A 27,926-nucleotide genomic window follows, 5' to 3' on the forward strand; every position below is an offset into this window, starting at 1 on the left:
TGCTCTCCTACAGGTTTTTGTATATTGCCATTCCTGATATCTGATTTGTGTCCATTTATCCTTTTCCGTAGTGACTGTCCAGTTTGGCCGATGTACATAGCAGAGGGGCATTGCTGGCATATGATGGCGTATATTACATTGGTGGACGTGCAAGTGAATGAACCGGTGATGGTATGGCTGATCTGGTTAGGTCCTGTGATGGTGTCGCTGGTGTAGATATGTGGGCAGAGTTGGCATCGAGGTTTGTTGCATGGATTGGTTCCTGAGCTAGAGTTACTATGGTACGGTGTGCAGTTGCTGGTGAGAATACGTTTCAGGTTGGCAGGTTGTCTGTGGGCAAGGATTGGCCTGCCACCCAAGACCTGTGAAAGTGTGGGATCATTGTCCAGGATGGGTTGTAGATCCCTGATGATGCGTTGGAGGGGTTTTAGCTGGGGGCTGTATGTGATGGCCAGTGGAGTCCTGTTGGTTTCTTTCTTGGGTTTGTCTTGCAGTAGGAGGCTTCTGGGTACACGTCTGGCTCTGTTGATCTGTTTCCTAATTTCCTCGTGCGGGTATTGTAGTTTTGAGAATGCTTGGTGGAGATTTTGTAGGTGTTGGTCTCTGTCTGAGGGGTTAGAGCAGATGCGGTTGTACCTCAGTGCTTGGCTGTAGACAATGGATCGTGTGATGTGCCCGGGATAGAAGCTGGAGGCATGAAGGTAGGCATAGCGGTCGGTAGGTTTTTGATACAGGGTGGTGTTAATGTGACCATCACTTATTTGCACCTAATAGTGTCTTTTTACACCATTGTCTAGAAAAGATTTATGGCAAGTTTGGGTTTTTTTTTTAAACTATACCAAAGACAGTGATTTATGTATCCACTGAACCTAAAAAGTACATACTAAGTACTCTGGAAGGTCTAGTAGCATCCTGGATTTTTGAGCATAATTGTGTGATTAGTAATAGAAAAAATATCTGTACCTTCATCAAGTCAGTAGGGGAGTAAACATGCAAGGAAAGTGATAGGTAAGCTTTCTAAAAAGAATATGCGTGCACTATCCCCAATGGTTTTAAGAATACTATCACGTAATCCAAGATTCAATTTTCATAGCGTCAAAAAAAATCCCATACATTAGCCCTGATGCTTCCCTCCCTTTAAGCATGGCAAAGGGAGTGGATGCAGGCTCAAACAGCACTAATTCCCCTCTAGGGCTTCTACTCTTACTTCCCACTTCCCTCCCGAGAAATGGAAGAGGAGGAAGATGGGAAAATACAAACAACATTCAGCCAATTGCAGCTTGGCTTCTAAGAGTGGCATGTGCCACACAGGGGGAGACTGGAGACTTTACGTAAGTGGAGTCTTCAGAAAGCACCCCTCCTCACCCAGCAAGATTTTGGAGAACTCTTGAGAAATTCAGGTTCCTAAATGACTTCTCCCATAGGTGTGGGGCAAACTCATTTTAAACACACACAATCCTAGACTGTCACAGCGTGATTCAGAGGTTACAGCAAAGATTCAAATGTTGGTAATCTGGAATTTATCCTGAGTTCCAATCCAACTCAGCTATAAGCACCAACATAGAGCGCTGGGGGAATCCAAAGTAAAAGGTCACTAGAACGTGCCTCAGCCAGCCTAGTATAATAGCATGAATATCAAGTCTCCATGAAAGAAAGAGACAGCTCGAACAACCAAAAAAATAAAAAGGGCCTTTTCATATTGCCCGTAAAAGTACTTTATGTAACAGTACAGTTCTTCGTTAACAGGAATCAGAGCTGAAAGTAAGTTGGTACGGTCCAGTACAGCTGGTACGCCATGCCGGACTGGACCAGCTTCCCGGGCGGTGATTTAAAAGGTCCGGGGCTCCTGCCACTGTGGGGAGCCCCGGGCCCTTTCAATCACCGCCAGAGCTCCAGCAGCCGGGCTCGGATGGGGATTTAAAGGGCCCAGAGCTCCAGCTGCTGCCGGAAGCCCCGGGCCCTTTAAAGCACTGCCGAAGCTCTGGCAGTGGGGCTCAGGCAGTACTTTAGAGGGCCCGGGGCTCCCCACGCTGGCAGTAGCCCCGGGCCCTTTAAATCCCCACCCGAGCCCAGCAGCCGGGCTCGGGCGGGGATTTAAAAGGCCCGGGGCTACTGCCACTGTGGGGTGCCCCAGGCCCTTTAAATCACTGCCAGAGCTCCTGCAGCGGGGCTCGGGCGGTGCTTTAAAGGGCCTGGAGCCTCAGGGCGTTAAATGCCTCTTCCGGTTGAGGTCACGCCCCCACTCAGGACTCTGGCATACCGGTAAGTCCTTTCAGTTACTTTCACCCCTGACAGGAATGTGACTGGCAATACCTAGGGTTATTCAACTAAATTTACGACAGAAGAGGCTTTCAAATTCTGTAGAGTTGTTTTTTTTATAACCTAGGAAGAGAAGTTCATTTATTCCAGGAAGAGAGGTGCAGAGAATTCAAAGACTGATAATAGAAGTCCAAGTTCTTTTTAAAAAAAAATAATTTAAAAAAAAAAAAAGAGCTACAGCCAGCTCACTGTAAAGTATGTGGTAAAAGACAGCATTTAAATCCAGCACCAATCAAAGCTAAACTCAGCTACTCAGGGAATGAATGATGGGGAAACAACAGTTATACATAGTCGTGTTGCATTATTTTATTTTTATATTTAAATAGACATACACACACACTTTATGTGGAGCAGTGTAAGGCATTCTTGGTGTCAATGCTATCCGAGTCAAGCAGCAGGAGAATTTTTGTAGATTTTGAGAGCCACAGAATTTTACCCAGTAACTCCTGCATCAAGCCCATGGCTTTGGGTCAAGTTAGAGGAGAGAGTTTGAATGCCAAATATGGTTACTTGGTTACTGCAGTTACATTTCAAAGGAAAAGAGAACTTGGATGCTTTAGAACAGGGGTTGGCAATAATTTTTGCAGGGGGGGGGGGCCACTCCATGAATTTTGGAAAGTCATCACAGGCAGCACATTTCTACTATATTAATGGGGGTGTGGGGGTCTGGGAGAGAGTTTGGGTGCCAGAGGAAGCTCCGGGCTGGTACAGAATGTGGGGTGCAGGAGAGGGTGAGGGGTGTGGGCTCTGGGAGGGAGTTTGGTGCAGAAGGGGGCTCTGGGCTGAGGCAAGGGATTGGGGGGCAGAGTCTGGGAATGAGTTTGGGTGTAGGCGGGGGTTCTGACCTGGTGCAAGGGGTTGGGGTGCAAGGTGCAGGCTCCAGCTGGAAGGTACTTACAAGTGGCTCCCGGCCAAGGGCACACAGCAGGGCTCAGACAGGCTGTCTGCATTCCGTGGCCCCACGCCACTCCCAGAAGCAGCTGCAGCTGGCTGCTGCTGGTACATCTCTGTGTGCCCCTTGGGGGGAGGGGCACAGTGGGTCTCCACGCACTGCCTGCACCCACAAACACTGCCCCCGCGGGCCATATTTTGCCCACCTCTGCTTTAGAATGAGCTTCAAAGAAAACTGCCATCTAGCCATCCTGGTCAAATGAAAGAATCACAAACAAGTGATCCGTTTGTTGGGAGGAAAAGGACATAAACAAGTCCATGAACTCTAAAATATTAGAAAATGTAATAATGCAGTTTTCATAAGTCAAGCAACCAAGCTTTCATAAACATTTGACCATAGGCATTATCATATTGTATCAGACCAGTGGTTCATCTACTCCAGTGTCCTTTCTATAACAGTGACCAGTATTAGATGCTTCACAGTAGGTTTGAAACAAAATGCATATAAGCCTGGCGTAAGACAAGTTTCACACAACATACCAGCACAATTAAAAATCCCGTATATTTTTTTCCTCCTTGCAGACTTTAAAGGATAACTGCTTATTCAAGAAACCAGACTCTTCTCCCCGCACACTCCTCATAGCTAGATCCTCCCATATGGGGACAAATTACCAGCCAAAAGCAGTAAGGACACAGGTGGTGTGAGGGGAATAAACTGAAACACATTGTTCCCCTTCTCCAGAATATATTCCAAATGGAGTGGCGAAGTCCAGAGACTGCCATCCCTGTGGAAGCCATGGGAATTGCCCAGCATATAACAATGACGAGCATATTAGCATTATCCCTTACAAAAATCTCCACCTCCTCCAGAGGAAAGGGTTCAAGGCCAGCTGAAGACAGGGCCTCAGTACAGTCTGTGGTATTAGCCCAGTCCCCGCCCTTATCCCACAAAAGATAGCCAAGCATGTGCTTGAGTGATACCTGAGAGTGTCCCTCTGCAGTGTCTTTTTAATGCTATCCCTCCCCTTGCCAAAGGGTGATTATTTGGAAACTGCACAGTTTGAAACTAACAGAAGTTCCAATCACTTTTGTAGAAAGGATGAGTTGGCTATAGCTATCAAAGCTCAACACCAGAACACCGCACATTTGGGAGCAAACCACAAGGGTTGGCCAGAAAGTAGTTGCATGGCATGGAGAAGGTCTCTTCTGTTGAGTAGATAATGGCCAAAGCTAGAGAAATCCCACCAATATGTTTGGACTTTTTATAAAGAGTGCATGTGCAGGGAAAGCCTTTAGCAATGTTATCCAGGAGCTAAGTGGCATAAATAAGATCCTTGCAAGGGTCTTTTTATGAGCAGGTTTTCAAAACATTAACATGCCAAACCATGGACAGAATGAGATCTTTATCCCTGATGGTAGTCCCTCTGTGCTATTTCAAATGCACATCCATTCAGGAATACCATCTACTCATAGCAAATTTATTCTGCCCATAGTTCATCTATTCTGCTATATTTTCAAGAGGAAGCACACAGAATAAATGGAAGAGGCAGGACTCATGATACGGTAACTTCACCGCACGCAGGATGTATCTAAATAAACTACATATGGGAGGGAAGCCTGAAGGTTGCAAATATGGATATGTCAAAAAAAACATGAGTGACTTATACAGTATAAGAGGGCATTTATATAGGAAAGTGAAAAGACTGATGAGAGGGCAGCTATCTGACTCTGAATGTGTGTTTAGGAAAGGCAGCAAGCCAGCATCTGCTTTCTGCAACTGCTGTCTAAATGACTTGTCAAAAATGCTGCATCCTTTAGATCATTTCACTCAGCTCTTATACGCCGCACTGTCCTATTACCCACCCATGAGCATGCTAAGCGCTTCACTGAAATGCATAGGAAATCAATTCCTGCTCTAAGGAGCTTACATTATAAACATTGGATATGACAGACAAGTGAAGACAGACACATATTGAGAAACAGAAGGGACAAGGAAGGGACATGATTTACAGAAATAAGATTAGTGTTACTCATTTTAGACATATATACCTCTTGGCAATGCAGGAGTTGTGGGGTGGGGGAGGGAGGGTTAAGCTATATTTATTTTTTGTAGGCAATGCTGATGTGCATTTTTTAGGAGCGATGTGAATGAGGTGAGGCTCGGAGTTTGACTAATAGATTTTACAAGTTTGTTCCAAGTGTAAAGGGCGATGTGGATGAAGGCATCGAGATGTCTGTGGGGGACAAAGGGAGCACTGAGATTGACATCACAGGCAGAGTGGAGAGGAACACAGCACCCATGCTGGTCAATGTGTACACAAGACATTGAGAGCATTTTTTAAAAAAGGGTTAATAATGTGTTAATGAATCAACTCTATAGGACTGCTTGAGTAATAGCACAAGATGGATACAATCGAATACCTTGTCCTCAACCCTGGGAAACAAACTACTTGCTAGTGGGTAGGAATTGTTGATATTGGTTCTTTTCCTTTGTAACTTAATTTACGGAGATGAATTCGAGTAGCAGGCAAGTTTAAGTATCTTTTTGATATTCAGTCATGCCCTTATCAAAATCCATGCATCACAAGCCCCTCCCATGCCTGAATCATGCAGGCTGCTCCCCTCACACCCCAGGTGACCTCACCATATCAACATACTTCCTCAGGACTCCATTACCGCAATTCCCTCCCAGTAGATTTTCCAGCAGGCCTTTTCAATCACTTGCAATTTATGCAGAATGAAGTGCCAGGCTTACTCAAGTAGGATTAAGTTACATCCCTCTCTCCATCCCTCCCATGTTCTTTACTTTGGCTTTCTAAAAAGGTCCAGAGTAACATTACATTGATCCTCTTCTTTCTTAAGGTTCCAAATAGGAATAGGTCCTAGCTGTAAAACTGGAGCCTTCTGACAGAAGTTTAGCAGGAAAAAATTTTTTCTATTCATTTCATCTAAAATTGGGGACCTTTATTGTCATGGCCCCTAGGGTGTTAATTTTTCCCAAAACTGGTATTTGTTTCATCCCTGACCTCCATATTTTTCAAACCTCCTCATCCCTGGGAGATTATAAAGCTATCATCATCCCGTTTGATTTATAAACAAGTTTAATGATTGCTATAGTATATTTTTATAATGTACTGTTATGGAATGTTCCACACATATTGGCAGAAGGAACCAAAACTCCTGTGCAACAAATGACTTGCCCTGGCTAGACAGCACATGGAAGCTCAATTAGAAATTCTCCTCCTGTTGAGCTCAGATATGCCATTAAGCAGAAGCTCTCATTGAAACGTCATTTTTACAGAGCTTTGGAAGCTTCCGTGCTGTCATGGTTCTACTCCTTCTGGAAATTTCAAAACACATCCAAGTAACAGGAGAAATTAAACCACCATAAAGGCATATGACATTTTAACTGTTTGCATGAGTTTTTAAATGACTTAAAAGCCTGTACTCAAGTTTTCCAGCTCTGCACATCTTGAACTCCATCAAATATGGGTCAAGATTATAAATGCCAGAGTTCTCATAGGTTTAAAAAAAGACCATATACCAAATTGATTCAACAATCATCAAAGGCACCAGTTCTCATGAGGGATACTATAATAATCCATATTTGGAGTTTTGAGGTCAAAAGTGTTTGAGATACAACATTCCCAAGTCAAAAGTCAGGAATTTTCAAGAAACTGATTGTTTGAAAAAATCAGAACTGTCATAACTAATGCTTTGTAAGATTTCCAACAAACTTCCCAAAGAGACAGCCTCTGGCATAATATCCTCTACATTAGCAGCTTTGGCAAAATCTGGGGTATGGAGTTTGTGTGTTAAAATACAAGTTGGACACAACAGAAAGTTAGTCAAAACTTTAATTTTGGCAAGACTGGAAGAAAGGAGATCAAAGAAAAAGCTGAGAGCATAACAGTGCTAAAGACACACATACAGATTTCTCCCTTTCTCCACAAGTAAACCTTACTCATGAAGAACTCAGTGTTCAAGTCTGTATCCTGAGGCCTTTCTAAAACTATATCTTCATCCCTGCTTATGAATTACTAATGTTCCACTGCTTAGATCAACTTCCATGAGAACAGAATTATCAATATTTATTGAACAAATGCCCTAGTCATGCTCACTAGCACAGAACATCACTAAAGAAGTGATATTCAGTAGAAATGTGTTTTATATTCTCTGTATATCTAAAAGTGCTTTAGAAAAAAGTAATGGGTTAAACACTGATAGTGTACCAAGAGGTGAGGCAAACCAAGAACAGCTCTCAGTCTTGGAAAGCAGAACTGTAACTTAGAAAGTCAGGGTGCAGAATTTATTCCTTGTAACTTTGTGAAAGCGCTGAGAGATTTAGATTCCACTTAGCCCGTCACATATCAACACAAGAAATCTCTGTGATCCATTTTATCCCAAGAATGGCGATTATCACATAGCATTGTTAGCACCTAATATCAGCATTGGATGACTTCAAGTTTTCATAGATTCCAAGGCCAGAAGGAACTATTATGATAAATTTAGTCTAGCCTGTGTTCCACAGGATATCATAGAACAACCCTAAGACATTTCCTTGGGCAGATCTTTTAGAAAAACATCCAATCCTGATTTTAAAGTTCTCAGTGATGGAGAATCCATGATAACCCTTGGTAAGTTGTTGCAATGATTAATTTACCCTTGTTTAAAAAATTAGGCCTTATTTCCAGTCATCTGAACTCACCTTCCCGACACTGGATTGCATTATACCTTTTTCTCTGTTAGATTGAAGAGCCCATTCTTGATATTTGTTCCCCATGTAGTTATCTATATACTGTAATCAAGTCACCCCTTAACCTTCTCTTTGTTAAACTAAATAGACTGAGCTCCTTGAATTAAACACTATATGGTAGATTTTCTAATCCTTTGATCATTCTCATGGCTCTTCTCTGAACCCTCTCCAATGTATCAACATTTTTCTTGAACTATGGGCACCAGAACTGGATACAGTATTCCAGCAGCAGTTGCACCTGTGCCAAATACAGAGATAAAATAAACTCTCTATTCCTATCCAAGATTCCCTGTTTATGCAACCAAGGACTGCATCTGCACTTTTGGCCACAGCATTGCACTGGGAGCTCATCTTCAGCTGTTATCCACCAGGACCCTCAAATCTTTCAGAATCACTGCTTCCCCTATCCTGTAAGTATGGCATATACTGTGTTCCTAGATTTATACATTTAACCATATTAAAACATATATTGTTTGCTTACATCCAGATCTCTCTGTATCAGTAATCTGTCCTCTTCATCATTTACTGCTTCCCCCAGTGTGTGTGTCATCTCCAAAATTTATCAGCAATAATTTTATGTTTTCTTCCAGGTCATTGATAAAAATATTAAATAGCATAGCAGAAACACACCCATTCGGTGGTGGTACTCCATTCACAATTATATTTTAAGACTTATCAGTTAGCCAGTTTTTAATCAATTTAATGTGCACAGTGTTAATTTTATATCATTCTAGTTTTTTAATCAATGTCATGTGGTACCAACTCAAATGCCTTACAGAAGTCTAAGTCTGTTACATCAACATTATTGCCTTTATCAACAGAACTTGTAATCTTATAAAAAAAGATATCAAGTTAGTTTGACAAGATCTATTTTCTATAAACCAATGTTAATTGGCATTAATTATATTACCCTCCTTTAATTTTTTATTAATCGAGTCCCATATCAGCCACTCCATTATCTTGCTCAGGATTGCTGTCAGACCGACAGTTCTCTAACTACCCAGTTGTCCCATATATCCTTTTTACATATTGGCACAACATTCACTTTCTTTCAGTCTTCAGGAATTTCCTGGTGACTTACTGAAGAAAAAAAATCATTAATGGTCCAGTGAGCTCCTGAACCAGCTCTTTGAAAACTCTTGGATGCAAGTTTTCTAGACCTGCAGACTTAAAAATATCTAATTTTAATAGGTGCTGTTTAACGTCTTCCTAAAATACTTGTGGAATGGAGACAGTTGTTCCCTCTCTCCAAACACAGAACAGAAATGTATTGATAATTCTACTATTTCTATCTAGTAATGGACCAATACCATAGTTAGGATGCTTTTTCTTCCTTATATATTTAAACTCTGTATTGTCCTTAACTCTGCTGGCTACAGATGTCTCATGTCCCTTTGCTTCCTTTATCAATTTTCTACAATTCTCAGGTTCTGGTTTATATTCATTACTCTCTACTTCCCCCTTCTTCTCTTTGTTTATTTTTATAACAGCCTTCATTTGCACTCTAAGTCACATTGGTGTTTTAATCAATATGACTTTCTTTCTCGATTGTGGCTTTTTGGCATCTAGTAAAGTGTTCTTAAATATGAATAATTGGAAATTGTTTATCTGATTAAATTCTTCCTCCTAGCTGATTTAGCTCATAGTTGTTTCCACCTTTGTGAAACTGGCCATATGAAAGCACGACGTACATATAACTGGTCTGGACTTTATTCTGTTTGCACATTAAAAATGTGATAAGGTCACAACCACTTGTACCTAAGTTACTATAAATTTTTAGTTGCGTTCAGTTCCTCTTTCTTGGTCAAGAGAAGGTGTAATGTATAATTCCTCTGTGTTGGATATAACATTTTTTTTTAGTTAGAAACTGTCATCTAGAATATTTAAAATTTCAAAGATGTTTTAGTACCAGAAACATGAGACATAGATTCTAGAACTGGAAGGGACCTCAAGAGGTCATCGAGTCTAGTCCCCTGCCCTCATGGCAGGACCAAATACTGTCCAGACCATCCCTGATAGACTTTTATCTAACTTACGCTTAAATATCTCCAGAGATGGAGATTCTACAACCTCCCTAGGCAATTTATTCCACTGTTTAACCACCCTGACAGTTAGGAACTTTTTCCTAATGTCCAACCTAAATCTCTCTTGCTGCAGTTTAAGCCCATTGCTTCTTGTTCTATCCTTAGAGGCTAAGGTGAACAAGTTTTCTCCCTCCTCCTGAGGACACCCTTTTAGATACCTGAAAACTGCTACCACGTCCCCTCTCACATCCAGCATAGATCACTTAAATTGAAGTCCCCCAGAATCATGTACCTTTTTTTCCTTTCACATTGTAAATAGGTGAGTAAGGAGCCAATCACCCTGTTCCCTATTGTGATTTGGTGGTCTGACCTCCACTAACACATCTTGTGCTTTACCGGTTAGGACATTGATCCATAAGCATACAAGATCATTTTCTTCCAAGTTATCAGTGACTCGGAAATACATAATGCCACCTTTGACAAAGAGCCACTCCTCCCTCCTGTTGCCCACCCAATCCTTCCTAAATAGATTATCATTGATTTTAACATTCCAATCACGGGAACTATCCCACCAGGTTTCAATAACAACAACTAGATCAAATTTATGCTCACAGATGAGCCATTCCAATTCTTCTTGTTTGTTACCCAGGCTCCTAGCATTGGCACATAAATTATTTAATTGCCTCTCTTCATGTCCTCCAGTTCCTTAATTTTGTTTTCAATATCTTGATTTTGTGCTGAGAGCTCTTATCTTCCCTTTGTTTACTGTCCCCTTTTGTTATTACTTTAATGCCTTCCTATTACTACAACTTTAATTTGGGACTTGGGACACATTACTGAAGGGACAAAGCCATGAATGTCAGCACTCTAGCCATAAAGATCTCAGATCTCAGCAATCGTTCTTTGGACAAACGTAGAGTTCAACTTTACACACAGTGTTAATGTGCATTTATGATTAGAATATTGTCAACTAACAATGTAGGTGCAGGTAACTGTCATACTGCAGAATAGTTTGAGAATAATTTTAAAGGAAATATGTTATGCAGCACCATAGATATTCAATATGTAAAAGCTTAAGCTCTCCTTTGTTGCAACAACAATTGGGTTTTGTGCCTTTAGTACCAAACTTAAGGCAAGATACTTTTATACACACAATTTTTATAAGATTTTTCCCTTGGATACAAATAGAAAATTAATTTCAAGGGGTAACATGAGGCAGATTTACCATCATTCATATGCAAGAAAAATTATTGGAATGAAGCTATAAGCTTCATGCAAGTTCCAAATGAACCTTGTGGAGAAAATAAAGCTGTTTATTGGAGCAATAAGGTAAATTATTATACCATAACACCAGAGAGAAATTTATTTAAGTAAGAATAATTATGTAGCAGTAGGAACAGGGAGGAGGGTGTCCCTCCCTGCAAGCTGTTTATTCACCTCAATGGTATTTGTAAAGTAGTGCATTTTGATTCTGAGTTCATGGTATGTAATGGGATAAAATCTATGGTTTTTAAGCAAGGCACATGAATAATCTAAGTGGCATGATGATGCAGAGCTATGGAACGATACAATTAAAAAAAAAAAGTGATCACAGGTCACATGAACAGGCTGTATGGCTGAAGGAAGTTTAGGCTCCAGGTGAAGAACCAGAGAAGCAGAAGACAGGTGAGATACTCATTTCCCCCCGTAATATAGCCCTTCTTTCAGCCATGAGCTAAAAATGACACTTTTACTTGTGCTTTGAGAACAGACACTGAAATTTATATCAAAACCCTCCAACTACTAAATATCAATCAGCAATGACTAAGATACTGCTGAACTGACATTTTATTTTATAACTGGCTCCAGAAGTTACACCAAACCCAAACTGAAGAATAATCATACTGATACTGGCCTCTGCACTGTGTACAGCTATTTTTATACAGGATTGTTATCTAATACGTGGGGCAATACTGGAGGCACATTTTCCTCCCACCAGGGAGACTTCACACAAAGTAGGACAGCATAAACTTTAAGGCCAGAAGGGACCATTGAGGTCATCTAGTCCAAGGGTGGCCAACTTCAGCCTGAGAAGGAGCCAGAATTTACCAATGTACATTGCCAAAGAGCCACAGTAATACGTCAACAGCCCCTCATCAGCACCTGCTCCCCACCTTCGCTCCCAGCACCTCCCACCCAGCAGCAGCCCTCCTGATCAGTGCCTCCCCCTCCCTCCTCACATCTCCCGATCAGCTGTTTCATGGTGTGCAGAAGGCTGGGGGGGAGGGGAGGAGCGAGGGCATGGCAGGCTCAGGGGAGGGGCTGGGAAGGAGCGGAGTGGGGGCAGGGCCTATGGCAGAGCCAGGGGTTGAGCAGTGAGCACCCCCTACACATTGGAAAGTTGGGCCCTATAGCTCCAGCCCCGGAGTCAGTGCCTATACAAGGAGCTGCATATTAACTTCTGAAGAGCTGCACTGACTCTGGAGCCACAGGTTGGCCACCCCGATCTAGTCTGACCCCTCCATACTGCAGGCTACAGAACCTCATCCACTCGCTCACTCCTATAATAGACCCATAGCCTCTGTCTGAGTTACTGAAGTCCTCATATCATGAAAATAATTTTAAAGTTAAGATGACTAGATTTAGAAGAAATGTAGGGCTTGTCTTAAAATAATATAGCAACGCAGCTGCACCACTGTAGCACTTCAGTGAAGGCACTACCTATGCCAATGGGAGGCATTCTCCCATTGGCATAGGTACTCCAACTCCCTGAGAGGCAGTAGCTAAGTTGACAGGAGAATTCTCCCATTGCCCTAGTGCACCTGTACTGGGGTTAGGTCCGTTTAACTGTGTCCCTTAGGGGCATGGATTTTTCACACCCCTGAGCAATGTAGTTATACTGACCTAATTTCCTAATGTAGACCAGACCTTAGACTCGCTACAAGACTTCATCATCTTTCAACAACTTTGGAGAGCAGCATCAGCATCTATTCTGAAGGCAGCTGAACATTCTATTCTGCAGCATGCTTTTCAGTTGCAAAGTTTAATTCAATCACTGCTGACAAATAGCATAGGGGCAAACAATGCCAGTCAATTCATGAAGATACTAACATCTCATGACTCCAATTCAGTTTTAATATACCAGGTTACTCTTTTGGGAGAGCAAAAATTCTTATACTCATAACTAAAGGTTAGATGTGTAAACAGCCAAGAAAGAGCCTACGGCCACAGATGAATTAATTAAAAACAAGGTTTGGCTCAGTGAACAATGCTTACCTTTACAGAAACACTTGTGGGAAAATCTACTGTTTTTTGTTGCACCCTCTCACTTCAAAAGTTATTTTTTTCTATACTTTACACAATACTGCAGGGAAATTGTGCTCTTTAAAACAACATTAACTGTATTCCTAATTCCTTGATTTTATATAAACTATTGTAAAGCAGAAAAAGTTTTGAGCTATAAAATCCAGGCCACTTACTATGCATCTCTTTCAAAATATTTAGTAAAAACTGATTGTCAGAGTCAATTTCATCTGGGATTTGCAACATGTTTTCATTTGGGGAAGGCGTGGGATGGAGATTCTAGATGTCTTACATACTCCCAACACCACAATTTGCCTTTCATTGCAAAGCATCAGATTAAACAGCAAAGTTATACTTATTACAATTTTTTTTTAAGCAATGGACCAGTTAACAGAATAATACTAACAGAGAACTTATGTACATATGCTTAGGAGGACCTGATATTCATGAATACGTACAACATAGACCCATATTTTAGTTCTCTCTGCAATAAAGATTTATTTAAATTGTTATTTCACTTTATCTTAAACAAATACGGCAATTATGTGCTTTGTATTGACAATATATTTCAATACAAGCAGTGATTACTAATTTTAAGATCTTATTGGCTGTTGTCATTTTATTGCAACTTACAGAATCTTCTGGAGGTCTCTGAATCTTCCCCCAGTCCACAGAAGGTCCCTTTTCTTGCAAGAATCTGTGGAATAGCTTCTTAAACCCTTCAAGGTCTTTTTTAGTGTGCTACAAGAGGGAGAGTGCGGATGAGTTTTAGAAATAATGGTATTTTATGTTTACATATGTTTATCACAAAAGCATTTTACAAACCTGATGTACAATCTGTTCATAAGAATCATTCATCCAACATTTAAATGCAGCCAACTTTGGGGTGAAACACAGCAACACTGCGTAATACCTTAGGACAGGAAGCATAGAACACCTTATCCAGTTGAAACTACAGGGAGAATTTAGGTGGGAAAAAATGGCCAAAGTTTTCAAACCGAAGTGTCTGTAGTGCAGGTCCTAAATACACCTCTACCTTGATATAACGCTGTCCTCGGGAGCCAAAAAATCTTACCACATTATAGGTGAAACCGCGTTATATCAAACTTGCTTTGATTCACTGGAGTGCGCAGCCCCGCCCCCCCGGAGCACTGCTTTACCGCGTTATATCCGAATTCGTGTTATATCGGGTCACCTTATCTCGAGGTAGAAGTGTAAGTACTAAATCTCACTAAGTTAACAGTGCCAAGGACCTGCAGCTACCACCAAAAAAAAAATCAGGACACTTGTTTGAAAATGTTGGTAAATACCTAATTACCTAAATTACGTTTAGCCAAGACCTCAAGGTATAATGTTCCTATTCCTTTGAGTATGTAGGATCTTTAATAACCACAAAAGGTGAAAAGTTCAGTAATAACTCATAGGCAAGACTACAACCCTCCGCATCACCAGCATCACTTCCTTCAATAACAAGTTTTCCTTGGAATTCTCTCCTCCACATAGGGTCCCAGGCCTAACCCTACTCTTCTCAAGATTACATGGAATCACAGCACATTCTAAAAGTAGGGATTATATTAGTCTGACTACACAACTGCAGTCATATACCAAGCATATTGTCCTTTACACAGAAGTTCCATTAAAAAAACGTTGAGATGGAAAGACTACAAAGTCTTCCTCACAAATTTCAGATAATAGACAATTTTGTCTGTATCTTGGTACAATTTTCAGTTTCAAATTGTTAAAACAATCACTGAATAAAAAGGTCTTCATCTTGACTACTTTGTCACACTTCAGTTTGACTGTTACGCTACTTGTGTTCTCTTCTCAAATTGTCTCAGTTTAAAAAAAAAAAATCAGAGTAATTTTGGTGATAACCCACTTTCAAGCACCATGAGAAGTGATTAAATTCTCTAAACTAAGTTAACATTTTATGTTCTTGGATATGTTTCTGTGGACTATTATGAACATTTTTACAATCTCAGTTTCAATTTGATTGGGGAGGGAAAATATTACAGCTTAAACACAGTTTTTCAAATTCTTCATATTCTTTCGATTGAAATTTAAGTTTTACATGCTAGTGGTTCCATACTGTAAATTAGACTATTCGTTCGTCTATGTATTGTATGATTTTAAAAATTTAACAGAGAGGATCAGTCTCATTTTCGCGTTTGTTGGAGACATGCTTTTTCAAACTGTGGAGCAGGAGAGAGGGAAAGGTTTGGAGAAACAGGTTTTATTAGTGAATGTTCCAGCTACCAATTCAATAATTCATTAGCTTGGTGGCCAAAAGCCTTGAGTACTAGTCCTCCACATTCAACCCTTAAACTAAGCATAATCTCTCTTCCCCTTCCTCCTATTTTGTACCATCTCTTCCCTATCATGTATTTTTGCCAGTCTCTCTCTCCACAAAATTCATTTAAACAAGAGAAGTTATATAGAGGCATTTTTAGAGTAACATCTTTTGTAGTCCTTACCTCAAGCTCATTCTGAGGTGCAGTTGCAAGTATTTTGTCTAGTTCAACTTTCATTGAATATTCCAGTTCTTGTCGAATAACTTCTTGAAACTGGGACGTGCCAGCTTGAGACATTGCTTTTCTATAATCTTTTTTAAAAAGATAAGAAAGAAATTGAAGGGTGGGAAAAATCATGCCCTCACTCAACTCCAAGCAGCTTGCATCTAAAAGCAGCAATGTTGTGGGCATCTTTTAACAAAAAAAACCATGCAACATATAATCCAGACTTGTTTTGTTATATTAGTGTACCCAGAAAAAATACACGTTGCCCATCAAAAATCTCTTATTTATAAATACCAAGTAGTTTGGAGGAGAATAAAAGACATGAAAAACAAGAATAATGTCAAGAAATAACATTATGGAAGACCCACAATCTAGATACAAATTTCTGTGAAGGGAAACTTGGACTCAGTCAACTGCATCACGATATGGTACTAGAATAGCAAAGAAAATATAATGATAATGCTCTTCGGCAATACGTTAGTCTTTATAAAATGCACACTGTGGAAAACAAACTTGTCTGACCAAAAATAAAAAATATGTTGTAGTAATCTAGACAGTGAATTTTCGAGCTGTCCTCAGTCAGTTCCAGGTATATGTCTACATAACCTGTCTTTTCATACTGTAATATGTTACTAAGCAATCTAAAGAAATAGTTTGCTTATCACTTCAGCATGTACTTTGCTGCTGAAAGCTGATCATTATTTATATTTACAGAGATAAATAAATGATCAATAAAGTCTGCAAATATTGATCCATAGTATGTCAAAAGGGAAATCATAAAATAGTTACTGCCACTTCCTCCCTCTTCACAGTTACCAAAGCAAGCCAGTAGACATGATTGTAATCTCAGAAGAGTTTGCTTAATTTAATTTCTGCTGATTCCCTTAAGCAATTACTTCTCTGTAACAGAGAAAAAACTATTGCCAAGTAAAACTGGGATTTAGAAACATCCTAACAGTTGTTTAAGGAGAAATAGGGGAAAAAATGCTTCAAATGAAGTGAGTTGTATTACAAAGACTATTCAGAGGAAGCTGTGCTTAAAAGAAAAGTTTATATAGAGTAGTCATTAAATTCAAATAATATTCCACTGAAATATTTTTGTAATAATGCAAGAGGCACATTTGTTTTAATAGTGAAATTGTTTATACAAATCAAAACTGTGTCAGAATTCAGTGACTGTATAATTACTGCTTGGATTCTCACAGTAGCCATTTTCCTGACTGCACTGTCTTGCAGGTAGGAAAAAAAGGGTGCTGCAATGCACACATTGTGGTGCAACATGGGGGAAAGGTAAGTCCAGGACACCTGCTACAATTCCTAATCACTAAAAACAAACGTTTAATTTTACAGAAAAAGAATAAACTTTTAGAACCTATTAACTACATTTTCCCTTTTTAATAGTTTTCAAATGCACATGCAGCTCTTCTTTTAAGAGAAATTCTGGTATTTATTCCTACAATAAAAGAATTGTCTACCAGTTTACTACTTTTTTAAAAACAACTGAAAGTGCTATTTTTTCATTCACAGTTTGAGTTGATGCAGCAGGTTCCCTTACAGAAGCTTAAGCAGCATCCCAAGATGCAAAACACTTTGTAAGTGTTTGTAGTCTTTGATACATGTTGTAACATATGTCTCCAAATTCAGCAACAACTTTAGGGCCCCAATCTGTACAAATAAGGATCCCTTATTTCACATCAGAAGAAACAGTGCAATTACCAAATTACCCAAGACAGAGTGCTGTTGTTGTGAAATACAAAAAAAGCAAGTTAACTTATCCAACCTGCATTTATGTTGGAAAACCTTGTTAATTCCCATCGCATGGGAGACCGATTGCAAGTCACTTAGCATTATGACTTTGCACATAAGAGAATAAAACATATTTTGTGACTGATTTATTTGTGATAATACTTCTAATCAGTGTTTTGAAATATATTACTAAAATGTAATTAGTTTTACAGAATGAGACCTCACTAAAGTACTAGCCTATTAAATTTTTTGCTGAAAATTTGTGCATGTGCGACCTATGAAATGTGGAAATTAGGCTGTGTAGTCAGGATTCTACTTTCTTCATTCCAACTCTAAGCACCCAAAATCACTGACCTTGAAGGCCTTGCCTTCGTACAATCATTTAAAAAAAAATCATATTTAAATTCTAATATAGATGACACAGGTTGTAGTTTCAGCATGTTAGCTGGTCAAGGTTAACCGCAGGCTTTACTCAAGAAGCAAATAAGTGTCAAAATTACAGCTTGTCCAGGCCACACTAGAATTTTAATACGTAGTAGTGTTTTGGGGTGGGGTTGGAAGACAGAAGAAGTAAGTGTACACGGTCCAAAATTATTATACTTTTAAACAAAAAAGTTATAGAAGTGGAAAAGTTATTTTTAAAATTTAGCCTATTAATAGTCTTGTCAAAATGGGAAAAAAAGGCCAAAGAGCATTATTTGTTGAAAAGACAAAAATACATGTAGGTCCAAAACTGGTTCCAACTTAAACTAAACAAGTCTAGTAAGAAATTACAAGTTAAACTGCAAGGACATCTAAAGAGTGCAGAGTTATAAGAGAAATAGTTGTGTGAATTTCAGCTCCATTACATCAAGCTATAAATGAAAGCTGAGATTTTTGTCAACAAGTGGCAGGTCTTTTTAAAGCAATGTGTGTGTGTATATAATACAGCATCAACCAGATGATTTTTTTTTTATTTGATGCATAGAGATGTATAAGTGCACATGCTTAAGAGAAACATATGTAATTATTCATTCAAATGAAGACTGGCCTTTATTTTGGACTACATATCTGCTTAAATACTTTGCTGAATAAATGCTATAACCCTATATTTTCTGCCAAATGGTCTGTAAAAGTTTATTACCTTGTGTTATTTAATCAAAAATAATGGAATTATTAGAAGAATGTTGTTTAAATCCACAGAATATGACAAAATAAAAGAAAGCCTTCATGTCCTACTGTTTTAAGTATTTAATTGCAAGCCACAAGATTTCTCCCATTGTTTCTAAATCCTGTTAGGCTCTTAAACTTCCTTAGTGTGAGCAGGAGAATGTCACAATTTCCTATGCCTCTAAGACCTTCCCACAAGGACAATTACATTCATGTGTCTGCAGCACCATTGCCCAAAGCAGAGTGAAATAAACACACTGCTTGTCAGTTTCACGTTGCTGCTCATGCTATTGCTGCTCATGCTAGAGAACTGGTGGGAGGGAGGAAGGAAGGAGGGAGACCTACTGTTGCTAATTGCTACCATATTTCATGATCTTGTCTTTTTGTTCTGTTTGTACAGCACCTAGCACCAGGGAGTCCTCATCCATGACTAGGGCTCCTAAGAGCTACTGCAATACAAATAAACAAACCATTTTTTTTTTGGCATATAACTAACTTCTATAAGGCTAGAGCCCTAATCATGCAAACACATACAAGGGTTTTTCCTGTGATTCAAGTTACTCATCTACCTATGCCTCAATACTGCAAGCATATGGACAAATCTAATCCAACACTAAACCAAAGCAATTGTTAAATTTACCTGCCAAGGCTCATGGCCACTGCCCCATATTGATAACAATTACAGAAAAAAATAATTTTACTTGCTGATCCAAACACAGGTTTCAGAGTGGTAGCCGTATTAGTCTATATCAGCAAAAACAATGAGGATCCGTTGTGGCACCTTAGAGACTAACACATTTCTTTGGGCATAAGCTTTCATGGGCTAGAACCCACTTCATCAGATGCATGGAGTGGACAGGACAGGCCCAACAAAGAAAGCAACAGAATGCCACTAGCTATCACCTACAGCCCCCAACTAAAATCTCTCCAGCACATCATCAAGGATCTACAGCCTATCCTGAATGACGATCTCTCACAGACCTTGGGAGACAGGCAGTCCTCACTTACAGGCAGCCCCCACAACCTGAAGCAAATGCTCATCAGCAACTACACACTAGACAACAAAAACACTAACCCAGGAACGAATCCCTACAACAAACCCCACTGCCAACTCTGTTCGCATATCTATTCAAGGGACACCATCATAGGACCTAATCACATCAGCCATACTATCAGGGGCTCGTTCACCTGCACATCTTTCAATGTGATATATGCCATCATGTGCCAGCAATGCCCCTCTGACATGTACATTGGCCAAACCAGACAGTCTCTATGCAAAAGAATAAATGGACACAAATCAGACATCAAGAACTATAATATTTAAAAAACTGAAGGAGAACACATCAATCTCCCTGGACATTCAATAACAGACTTCAAAGAGACAATTCTTCAACAAAAACACTTCAAAAACAGTCTCCAACAAGAAACTGCAGAACTGGAATTAATTTGCAAACTGGACACCATCAAATTAGGCCTGAATAAAGACTGGAAGTGGCTGGGTCACTACAAAAACGAATTTCCCACTGCTGATACACCTTCTTGTCAACTGTTTGAAATGGGCCACCTTAATTACACTGGCCCCATCAGTACTATAAAAGTGATTTTTCCTGCCTTGGTATTCACCCTTCTTGTCAACTGATGACAACTGCCAACTTCCACCTTAACTGAATTGTCTCGTTAGCACTAACCCCCTATTTGGTAAGGCAACTCATCTTTTCACATGCTGTGTATTTACACCTGCCAACTGTATTTTCTACTCCATGCATCTGATGAAGTGGGCTAAAACCCACGAAAGCTTATGTCCAAATGTGTTAGTCTCTAAGGTGCCACAAGGACTCCTCATTGTTTTATCTAAACACAGTTAGTAGCCACAGATAATTAATTTTTTTCAGGACTATAATGAAAGGTAATAACCATGGCTGCATAAAATGAGATTGCACACAAAAGCATCTGATAATTGCAAAAGCAATTTATCAAGACTACATTGTCAAATGTCCCAATTACATATAAATAACAGACGAAAAAGAATTCTTCTCTTCCAAGTTATCTGCAGCCACTCCATACTTCAGTGGGCATGCTGTGTTTAAACAGTTGTCTGAGGTGAGACTGGGGTGAGATTAAAAAGCGAATGACTTCACAGGAGTGGTCAATGTAGAAAATGAGTGGCGCAGTATGAAAGTGTCACAAAAAGAGTTTGGAGTTTCAGAGAAAATTAAGTTTTGAAGGTTAACTGGCTGAGATCTTATTTTATTAAAATTCTTTAGTTCTGATACAGCACAAAGCTCACCCCCAAATACCTCTGCCTGCATGAGGCGCCTTTTATCGTGTAAATTAGTAAACGTGGTTGAAAGTGGAGAGTCACAACTCAAGGCATATTTTATCCCTAATTCCTAGTATAGTTTTATCTTTGTCGTCTTCATTTGTGATCCTTTTCAGCAACCCCCAAATATATCTACTGCACGTACTGACAGTTATTTTAACTGCCAGGAAACCTACAAATAAAGTAATTTATTCATTGACACTTGCCTAAACCTTAGTAATAAATTAGGCAAAAATAGTAAATAATAGGTTTTATTACTCTGCCAAAAATCAGAATAAAGACACACGCTCATTTAGGAAATAGTTTGGACTAAAATTCCAGTCCAATCTCAACACTAACTACTCTTTATATTGGAAAGCTGTCACTAGTACCAGTTTGTTTAGTTTAAGGTTCACAATTCAGCCAAAAGAGAATGTTTACAATGGCTTGGAACTTGGTATACAATGTCCCAGGAGGAAACCATGGTTCAAGAAACTTGTAGCTAATATGTACTTTTAAGAATCTTCTAAATCCATTTGGTGTTATTAATTTAGATGATTGCTTGTGCAGAGTATCCATAGTGAAGGCTATCCATCAGGGTGGATTTGATTTAAATCTCTAGTCAGGAAAACTCAATTTAATCAACCATTTCTACATAAAAGTGCATTCCTGTTGGTTGTTATAACCTTAATACATATTATTCACAACTCAGAGATAGCCTGCTGTCATTATAGGTTTTCCCTTCTAGTGAGAGAATGGTATGCTAGATCTCAAATCAATGAAGGCTACACTCAGAAAGACCTCAAGACTCCTGGAATATGCTGCTCAGTTTCACTTTTGTTTCTATTGCCTGTATCTCCCTTCTCACATTTATCTCCAGACGACTTCTCCTTGTCCAGATCTATTCCACCTCCAACAATCTTCTATTCATTGAACTTTTTAAAATTTTGCACTTTTAGAGAGGTAAGGGATTGACTCTGTGTACACAAATTTGCAGAGGGACAATAGGGTTGAGGTCTGTTATTTCTCACCTCTATATATTATTTATTTAAAAGTATTTTTGCTGTTAACAAACATGCTATCTCTGAAGACAAAAATCCACAGTCTGAGAACTGCAAAACTAAGCATCTCTGATGGTATCTTCTAGACTTAGCACTGAGTCCCATTGGGTAGATAGAAAGATTAACCGAAATAATTTATACAGAAGCCCTTGGAACCCAAAAAAAATGGGTCCTTAATCCATGAACTATTGGAACTCATTTACAAAACTTTTCTTAAACATTACATAAATATATTGTCTCATACTATAGAATTAGATTTATAATCCCTATTCCACGATATCTTTGAGCTATAATGTATCTTAATTAAAACTATAATAATAAATAATAATTGGAGATATATCTATCTCCTAGAACCAGAAAGGACCTCGAAAGGTCATTGAGTCCAGCCCCCTGCCTTCACTAGCAGGACCAAGTCCCGTTTTTTGCCCCAGATCCCTAAGTGGCCCCCTCAAGGATTGAACTCACAACCCTGGGTTTAGCAGGCCAATCCTCAAACCACTGAGCTATCTTTAGATAGTTTTTTTCCTCAAAAAGCATTTTATCAAAAACTGTGGTTTTAAAAAAAAAAAATCAGATTTTTTTTTATTCAATCACTGACTTTTATTCACCCCGCTGTCCATGTGAATTAAGTAAAGAACAGCTAAACCTCAAAAACGCTATCTGGAGTTCAGGGCACTCTGTATCTCACAGGATGAGACTTTAGTAATGCACATTCTCTAATATACTGAAGTAATTTGTATTAGTTCATTCCATCAAGACCTCCATATCCACCCACTCCTCACAACCATCTTCTTTGATCTTCTTTTTTTATATTGCTAAAAATAAGGTGTGTTTTAAGGATGTAAGCGGACATTCCACCCATTATAAGACATATGAAGCCATTCTGCTCAGGCTAATACTCTACGTGCACAAGCTAAGAAGCAGTCTTCCTATTAACATACAGCCAGTTTAGATTTTAAGGTTAGACATAAATGGATTTCTAAGCCTAGTGATGATATTATCATATGAAAAATCTCATTTGACATTAGCAGTGTAGACTAAATTTCCAAGTGTTTTAATATCGATTTAAATGGCAGAAAAAAATGTAAATACTCTGTCAAATGCTAGGCAAATAGTTTTTGAAACCTGTTTATAGTCTTAGAGGTTTCTAAAGTTACTTTCATAAATGATACCACTTTTCTGCAAGATGGCCACCTCCAGCAGTAGCCTGAGAAATGCCAATTGTAATTTTAAGACATTTTAAAAAGAGATACATTTTGCAGCATATTAATGGTGAAAAGTAGCTTATCTCAGTAATTCTGAGACTGCTGACTTGAGGAAAATGGCTGTAGGTTTCCCCCTTTAATTCATCACATTCTGCTTAGAAGTCACAGGATGACTGCAAACAGTAGATCTATTTACAAAGGAAGTGTTCTGCAATGCCTAAGCACACATGCAGAGTTAACGAGACTTGTTTTCAAAGCCAAAATCAGTCTTATCTACTGCACATTTACACATACACCCAGAAGACAGGGTTAACACTACTACTACCCTTACTATAGGGAGGATTATTTTGTTGACAGGCCCGAATTTGCTATGTACATAAAGCACAAACCTTCGATTTGTTTTTATTTTAAAAAATCTTCTTAAGAATCAGTTCAAAGGAGGAAAAAATGCAAAAGCAATGCGAAGCAATTTCGCCTCCTGAAGTGACCTCTCCTGGTCTAGTCCCTTGTTTCGCAATAAATGAATCTGAAACTCTGACCACGTATACGTACAGAGCAAGGAGACGGCCAGAGCCTATCCGAACCTGCCCAAAAGGAGGACAGACACACAAGCACAATGCCCTCCCCTCCTTAAATAAATGAAGGGCAGCTGCCACAACCCGGTTTGACTGTCGCTGCAGTAAAACGGAAAAGAAACATACATAGATAAGTGAGTCCAGCCAAGACAGAACGGCAGGCCCCTATCTTCAAATTTAGCAATCAAATCAACACCACTGCCACCACCAAAATCTTGCAAAGGGTAACTGCAACCGATCAAACTGACGCGTCCAAGCCCCCACCAACTATGCAGCCAGGACTACAGGGAGCTGTTGAAAAAATAAATCAGCCAACATACACAGCTGAAGCCGCTCAGAAAAACAAAAGCACACCCACTTACCTTGTGCAAGTGACATTTTCCCGTTCTTTAATAAAATAAATATTTTCCTTTATAAGTAGAGAATTTACCAAAATTACACTATAAACGCCTGGCGAGGCAATTTTTCCCTTGTCGCCCCCCTGTGTAGCAGACGACTTTTCCCTGTCGGGTTTAGTCAACCAGTTATATAGTATCAATAATTTTTAAAAAAGGTATTTAATCACTCCCTTGGGGGAAGAAAAATCCCACCAGAGAAGCCGCCCACACACACAAAAAGAAAAATAATAAAGGAAGTGGGGTGAAATTTTCCTCCGCTCGGTTCCTCCCAGCTCCTTCCGACACTTGTCCCCAGAAATATATGGCTTAGTCTTGGACAAACTGGTTAAAGGTAAACGCACAAGAATTTAAATTTCATCAATGAGAGAGGCGGATCTAAAGCCTCTCAGCTTCACCACCCCGCCCCTGCCGCCCCCCGAGGGCAGGACTGCAGCAGGAATGGGGCGGCCCCTGGCTCAGGCTGTTGCTTTTTCCCTCCTCTCCCCCTGGGAACTCACTACAGCCGCCTTAGGTTCCCCAGGAACCCCCCAGCAAACAGCGGCAGCTGCGTCTGCTCCTGATTCCGCCAAGGAGCCCGCCCAGGTTAGCGGGAAGGCGCCTGCCATTGACTGGCCGCATTCCCCGCCTGTCCCCACACCCCGATCTGCTGCTGTGTGGGGCTGCTGGTGGCTGCTGGCTCTGGGGCGCCTCCCCAGCGCATAGCTTCAGTGACACCGGAGCGCGCGGGCGCTGGGCGGTGCCTTTCCTTTACCCTAAAGGACCGGGGGGGGGGTCACGTATCTCACTTGCTCGGCCAGCCGAAGGGGGTGTCCCCCTAGCTCCCCCCAGCCGCCCGCTACAGGGGGCAGAACAGTGGGGTGGCTTCCTCAGCCAGGCCCCCCCTCGTGCCAGCTTCCTGGGGGAGGGGCGACAGAGCGAGGACGGGGTCCCCCGGAGCAGCTTTAGGGGAGAAGAGAAGGAAATTGGGGGGAGGGGAGTATCCGCAGCTGTCCCCCCCCGCGGGGGAAGGGGGAGCGTGCCTGGCTCCCGGCCCGCCTTAACGCGGGCCCCCCACCCCGGCTCTGTGCGGCTCCCCAGGCGCAGCGCAGGGGACTCGGCTCCCGCTTAACTCCACCTCCCCAGCCCGGCAGGGAGGAGCGCGCTGCGGCGAGGGTCACACCCGGGCTGGGCTGGGCTGGGCTGGGGGAGGCAGCCGGCCACACGCTCGGTGCAGCCTCTTCCTGGTCCCCTGACAGAAGAGGAGGGGACGGACCCTCCCCCACCAGGATTACGTCACGTGTCCCCCGGCCGCGGGGTCCCAGAGCTGAGCCCCCCACAGTGACCCACGAGCCAGCCGAGATACCCACCTAGTTGCGTCAAGGCCTGGGCAGGGGCGGGGCTAACGCTCAGCCTATGGCGACGCCCTGAGTGGCGTATTGCACAAGAGGGGTTCTCGCTGCCGTGGGGGGAGGGGAGACAGCGCCTCACACACGCGCCTCACGCACCGGCCAGCTCCCGGCCCCGCGGCCAAGCAGAAGTTTCGCCTCCGGGTCCGGCCTCCGGCCTAGCATGGTACAGGCTGCGTCGGCCGCCAATCAGAGCGCAGGGCGGTGCTGTACCTGGTGGGGGTTTGTGAGTCCGGCCGCGAGCGGGGAATCCTGGCGCCCGCAGCAAGCCCGAGCCGCGAGTCTGGTTGTGCGCGTCGCGCGCCAGCAACTGACGCCGGCTGGGCTGGGGCGGGAAAGACAGGAAAGGGCAAAACGCTGGGGAAGGGGGGAAGAACCGGGTGTCACGCGGGCCATCGCTGCCACGGCTTGTGGATTGAGCGGGGCCAGTGGAGACAAACACGGGCCGCACCTGGGTGTGTGCACGGGGGCCGCACCCGCAGTCACTGAGCAAGAGTCATTAATGGGGGCTCAGGACAACCGTGAGGGGTAGGAGAGCAGGTGTGGGGTAAATGACCCGATGAGTATAAACAAAGTTTTCTGCAGCCTCCGTTTCAAGATTTAACCTTTCTAATGTAAGTAATTTATAGGTATTCACAGCCAACCATCGGGGTTGCCCCATATGCAAGTTTCTTGAGCACTGTGTTGCTTTATCACCAGCTTGCATCACTGTGTGAGATGTTGCTATAGCAAATCATAGTTGTGTTGCATCAGAGCATCACCATCTTTCAGTGGGACCTTTGGCGGAGGAAGGGTTTCATGTCTGAGCCAGAGTTTGTACGACTTGAGAGTGAATGCGTAGGTTTTAAATGAATATTTATATTGACAAATGTGCTATATGTAGGACCAAGTCTGATGACTTTTGAGGTGTCAAATGGGATCACTAAGAGTTTGAGAAGTTCTGGTCCAACAAGGTAAATCACATGGAGTTATCCTGGACAGCCACACCATCAGTTAGCCATAACACTGTATTCTGAATGATTTATCAACTTAGTTCAACAAAAAATTAGTTGTGTAGGAATAGCTTTATCTATGTTATGTATATGTATTATCACTGGAGGAATGCATTTATATCATCTGCAAAAGAATGAACTAAAGGGACCTACTGTTACCACAGGCAGGGGAGTAGAGGGTTTTTAATCTAATGTGGCAAAATCCTGTGCTTTTCCAGCTTTGCTGCTTATATAGGAGCTGTCTAGTAATTGTGTTATCTGCAGTGTCTAGATCATGTTCACCACGCAATCTGTCATAGCACCCTTTGGGTAGTCATTCTTCCAATTAGTGATAGAACGTCTGTGTGCTTGACAGTACTAAAACTTGTTCCAACCAATGTATCCTTTTGTAATGACATATACAGGAGAGTTTATCAAAGGTCCAGTAGCATAATTAACTTACATCTAACCTTTATTACAGATAATCAAGGAAACATAATAGAGTATATGCTTTCTACAGCAGAGGAAGTCTATATTTTAACCATCTCTCCACTATTACAAAGTAATTCAACTATATTGGATATGTATATAAACAATTGAGACTACTAGTTCTTATTTTACTGATATCTGCAGTTTAAAGGAAGAAACATCTGGCTACAAGTACACTACCAATCAACTATTTCATTACGAGAGATCTACAAATGTGGTGCTTTTTCAGTTTTAAAAAATGATGAATCTTAAAACTCAGGTTACAGAAAATTTAATAAAAATAAGAAAAAATCACATCTACATCAATCCAATTTTCTTTTTTCTGCTTTCTGTAATTTTTAGGTCTTTTGCACTTATTTTAAAAGCAGTTATACGTTTGGCTCTTAGGCTGAGAGGAAGTGTAAAAGGACAGAAGCTAGATTTTCAAGTGTTATGAATCAGCATAGCTCCACGGACCACAGTATTCACCAATGAAATCTCCAGTTTAGAAGTTCATCTCCACCCTGTATATGTGAAGCATTTTGAAACACCTGTTTTAATCCATGTAGTAAATAATACATTTGTATAAAAATGTAACACTGAAGTTTAGCTTTTTGATAGTTAAAATATGAAACACTCATAGGGGAGCTTGAATATAGACTTCTGTTGCTGTAATTATATACGTGGATAGTATGTATAGGTTCTGTGTTTTATACGTTTGTTCTGATTTCTGTAATTAACTGCAAACTAAAAAAATGAATTAGTCAGCCTTAAGTGTCATTTGTACCAACTAACCAACTTCTGGGATCTATTCTACACAGAAATACTTTTAATTGTTAAATATTTACTTTGCTTCCTGTGCAATCCTTCTGGCATTCCTT

General features: G+C 40.8%; 1 protein-coding gene across 2 annotated transcripts in view; it reads right to left on the reverse strand.

Moving 5' to 3' along the window:
• Window positions 1–25,739, reverse strand: part of UGP2 (UDP-glucose pyrophosphorylase 2) — a 42,315-nt gene extending 16,576 nt beyond the window's left edge. Inside the window, exons 1-3 of one of the 2 annotated variants that reach the window (XM_032763297.2) lie at window positions 25,568–25,739; window positions 15,747–15,874; window positions 13,906–14,013 (exon numbers count right to left, since the gene is read on the reverse strand). In XM_032763297.2, coding sequence (XP_032619188.1) covers window positions 13,906–14,013; window positions 15,747–15,860 — 222 coding nt within the window. In that variant the 5' untranslated portion in view covers window positions 15,861–15,874; window positions 25,568–25,739. Of the gene's footprint in view, window positions 1–13,905; window positions 14,014–15,746; window positions 15,875–24,185; window positions 24,918–25,567 lie in introns of those variants that run through there. The other variant, XM_032763296.2, reaches the window with a different exon arrangement.
• Window positions 25,740–27,926: the final 2,187 nt, after the last annotated feature.

The sequence above is a fragment of the Chelonoidis abingdonii genome, chromosome 3 (assembly GCF_003597395.2).
Source record: "Chelonoidis abingdonii isolate Lonesome George chromosome 3, CheloAbing_2.0, whole genome shotgun sequence".
NCBI classification, from domain to species: Eukaryota; Metazoa; Chordata; order Testudines; family Testudinidae; genus Chelonoidis; species Chelonoidis abingdonii.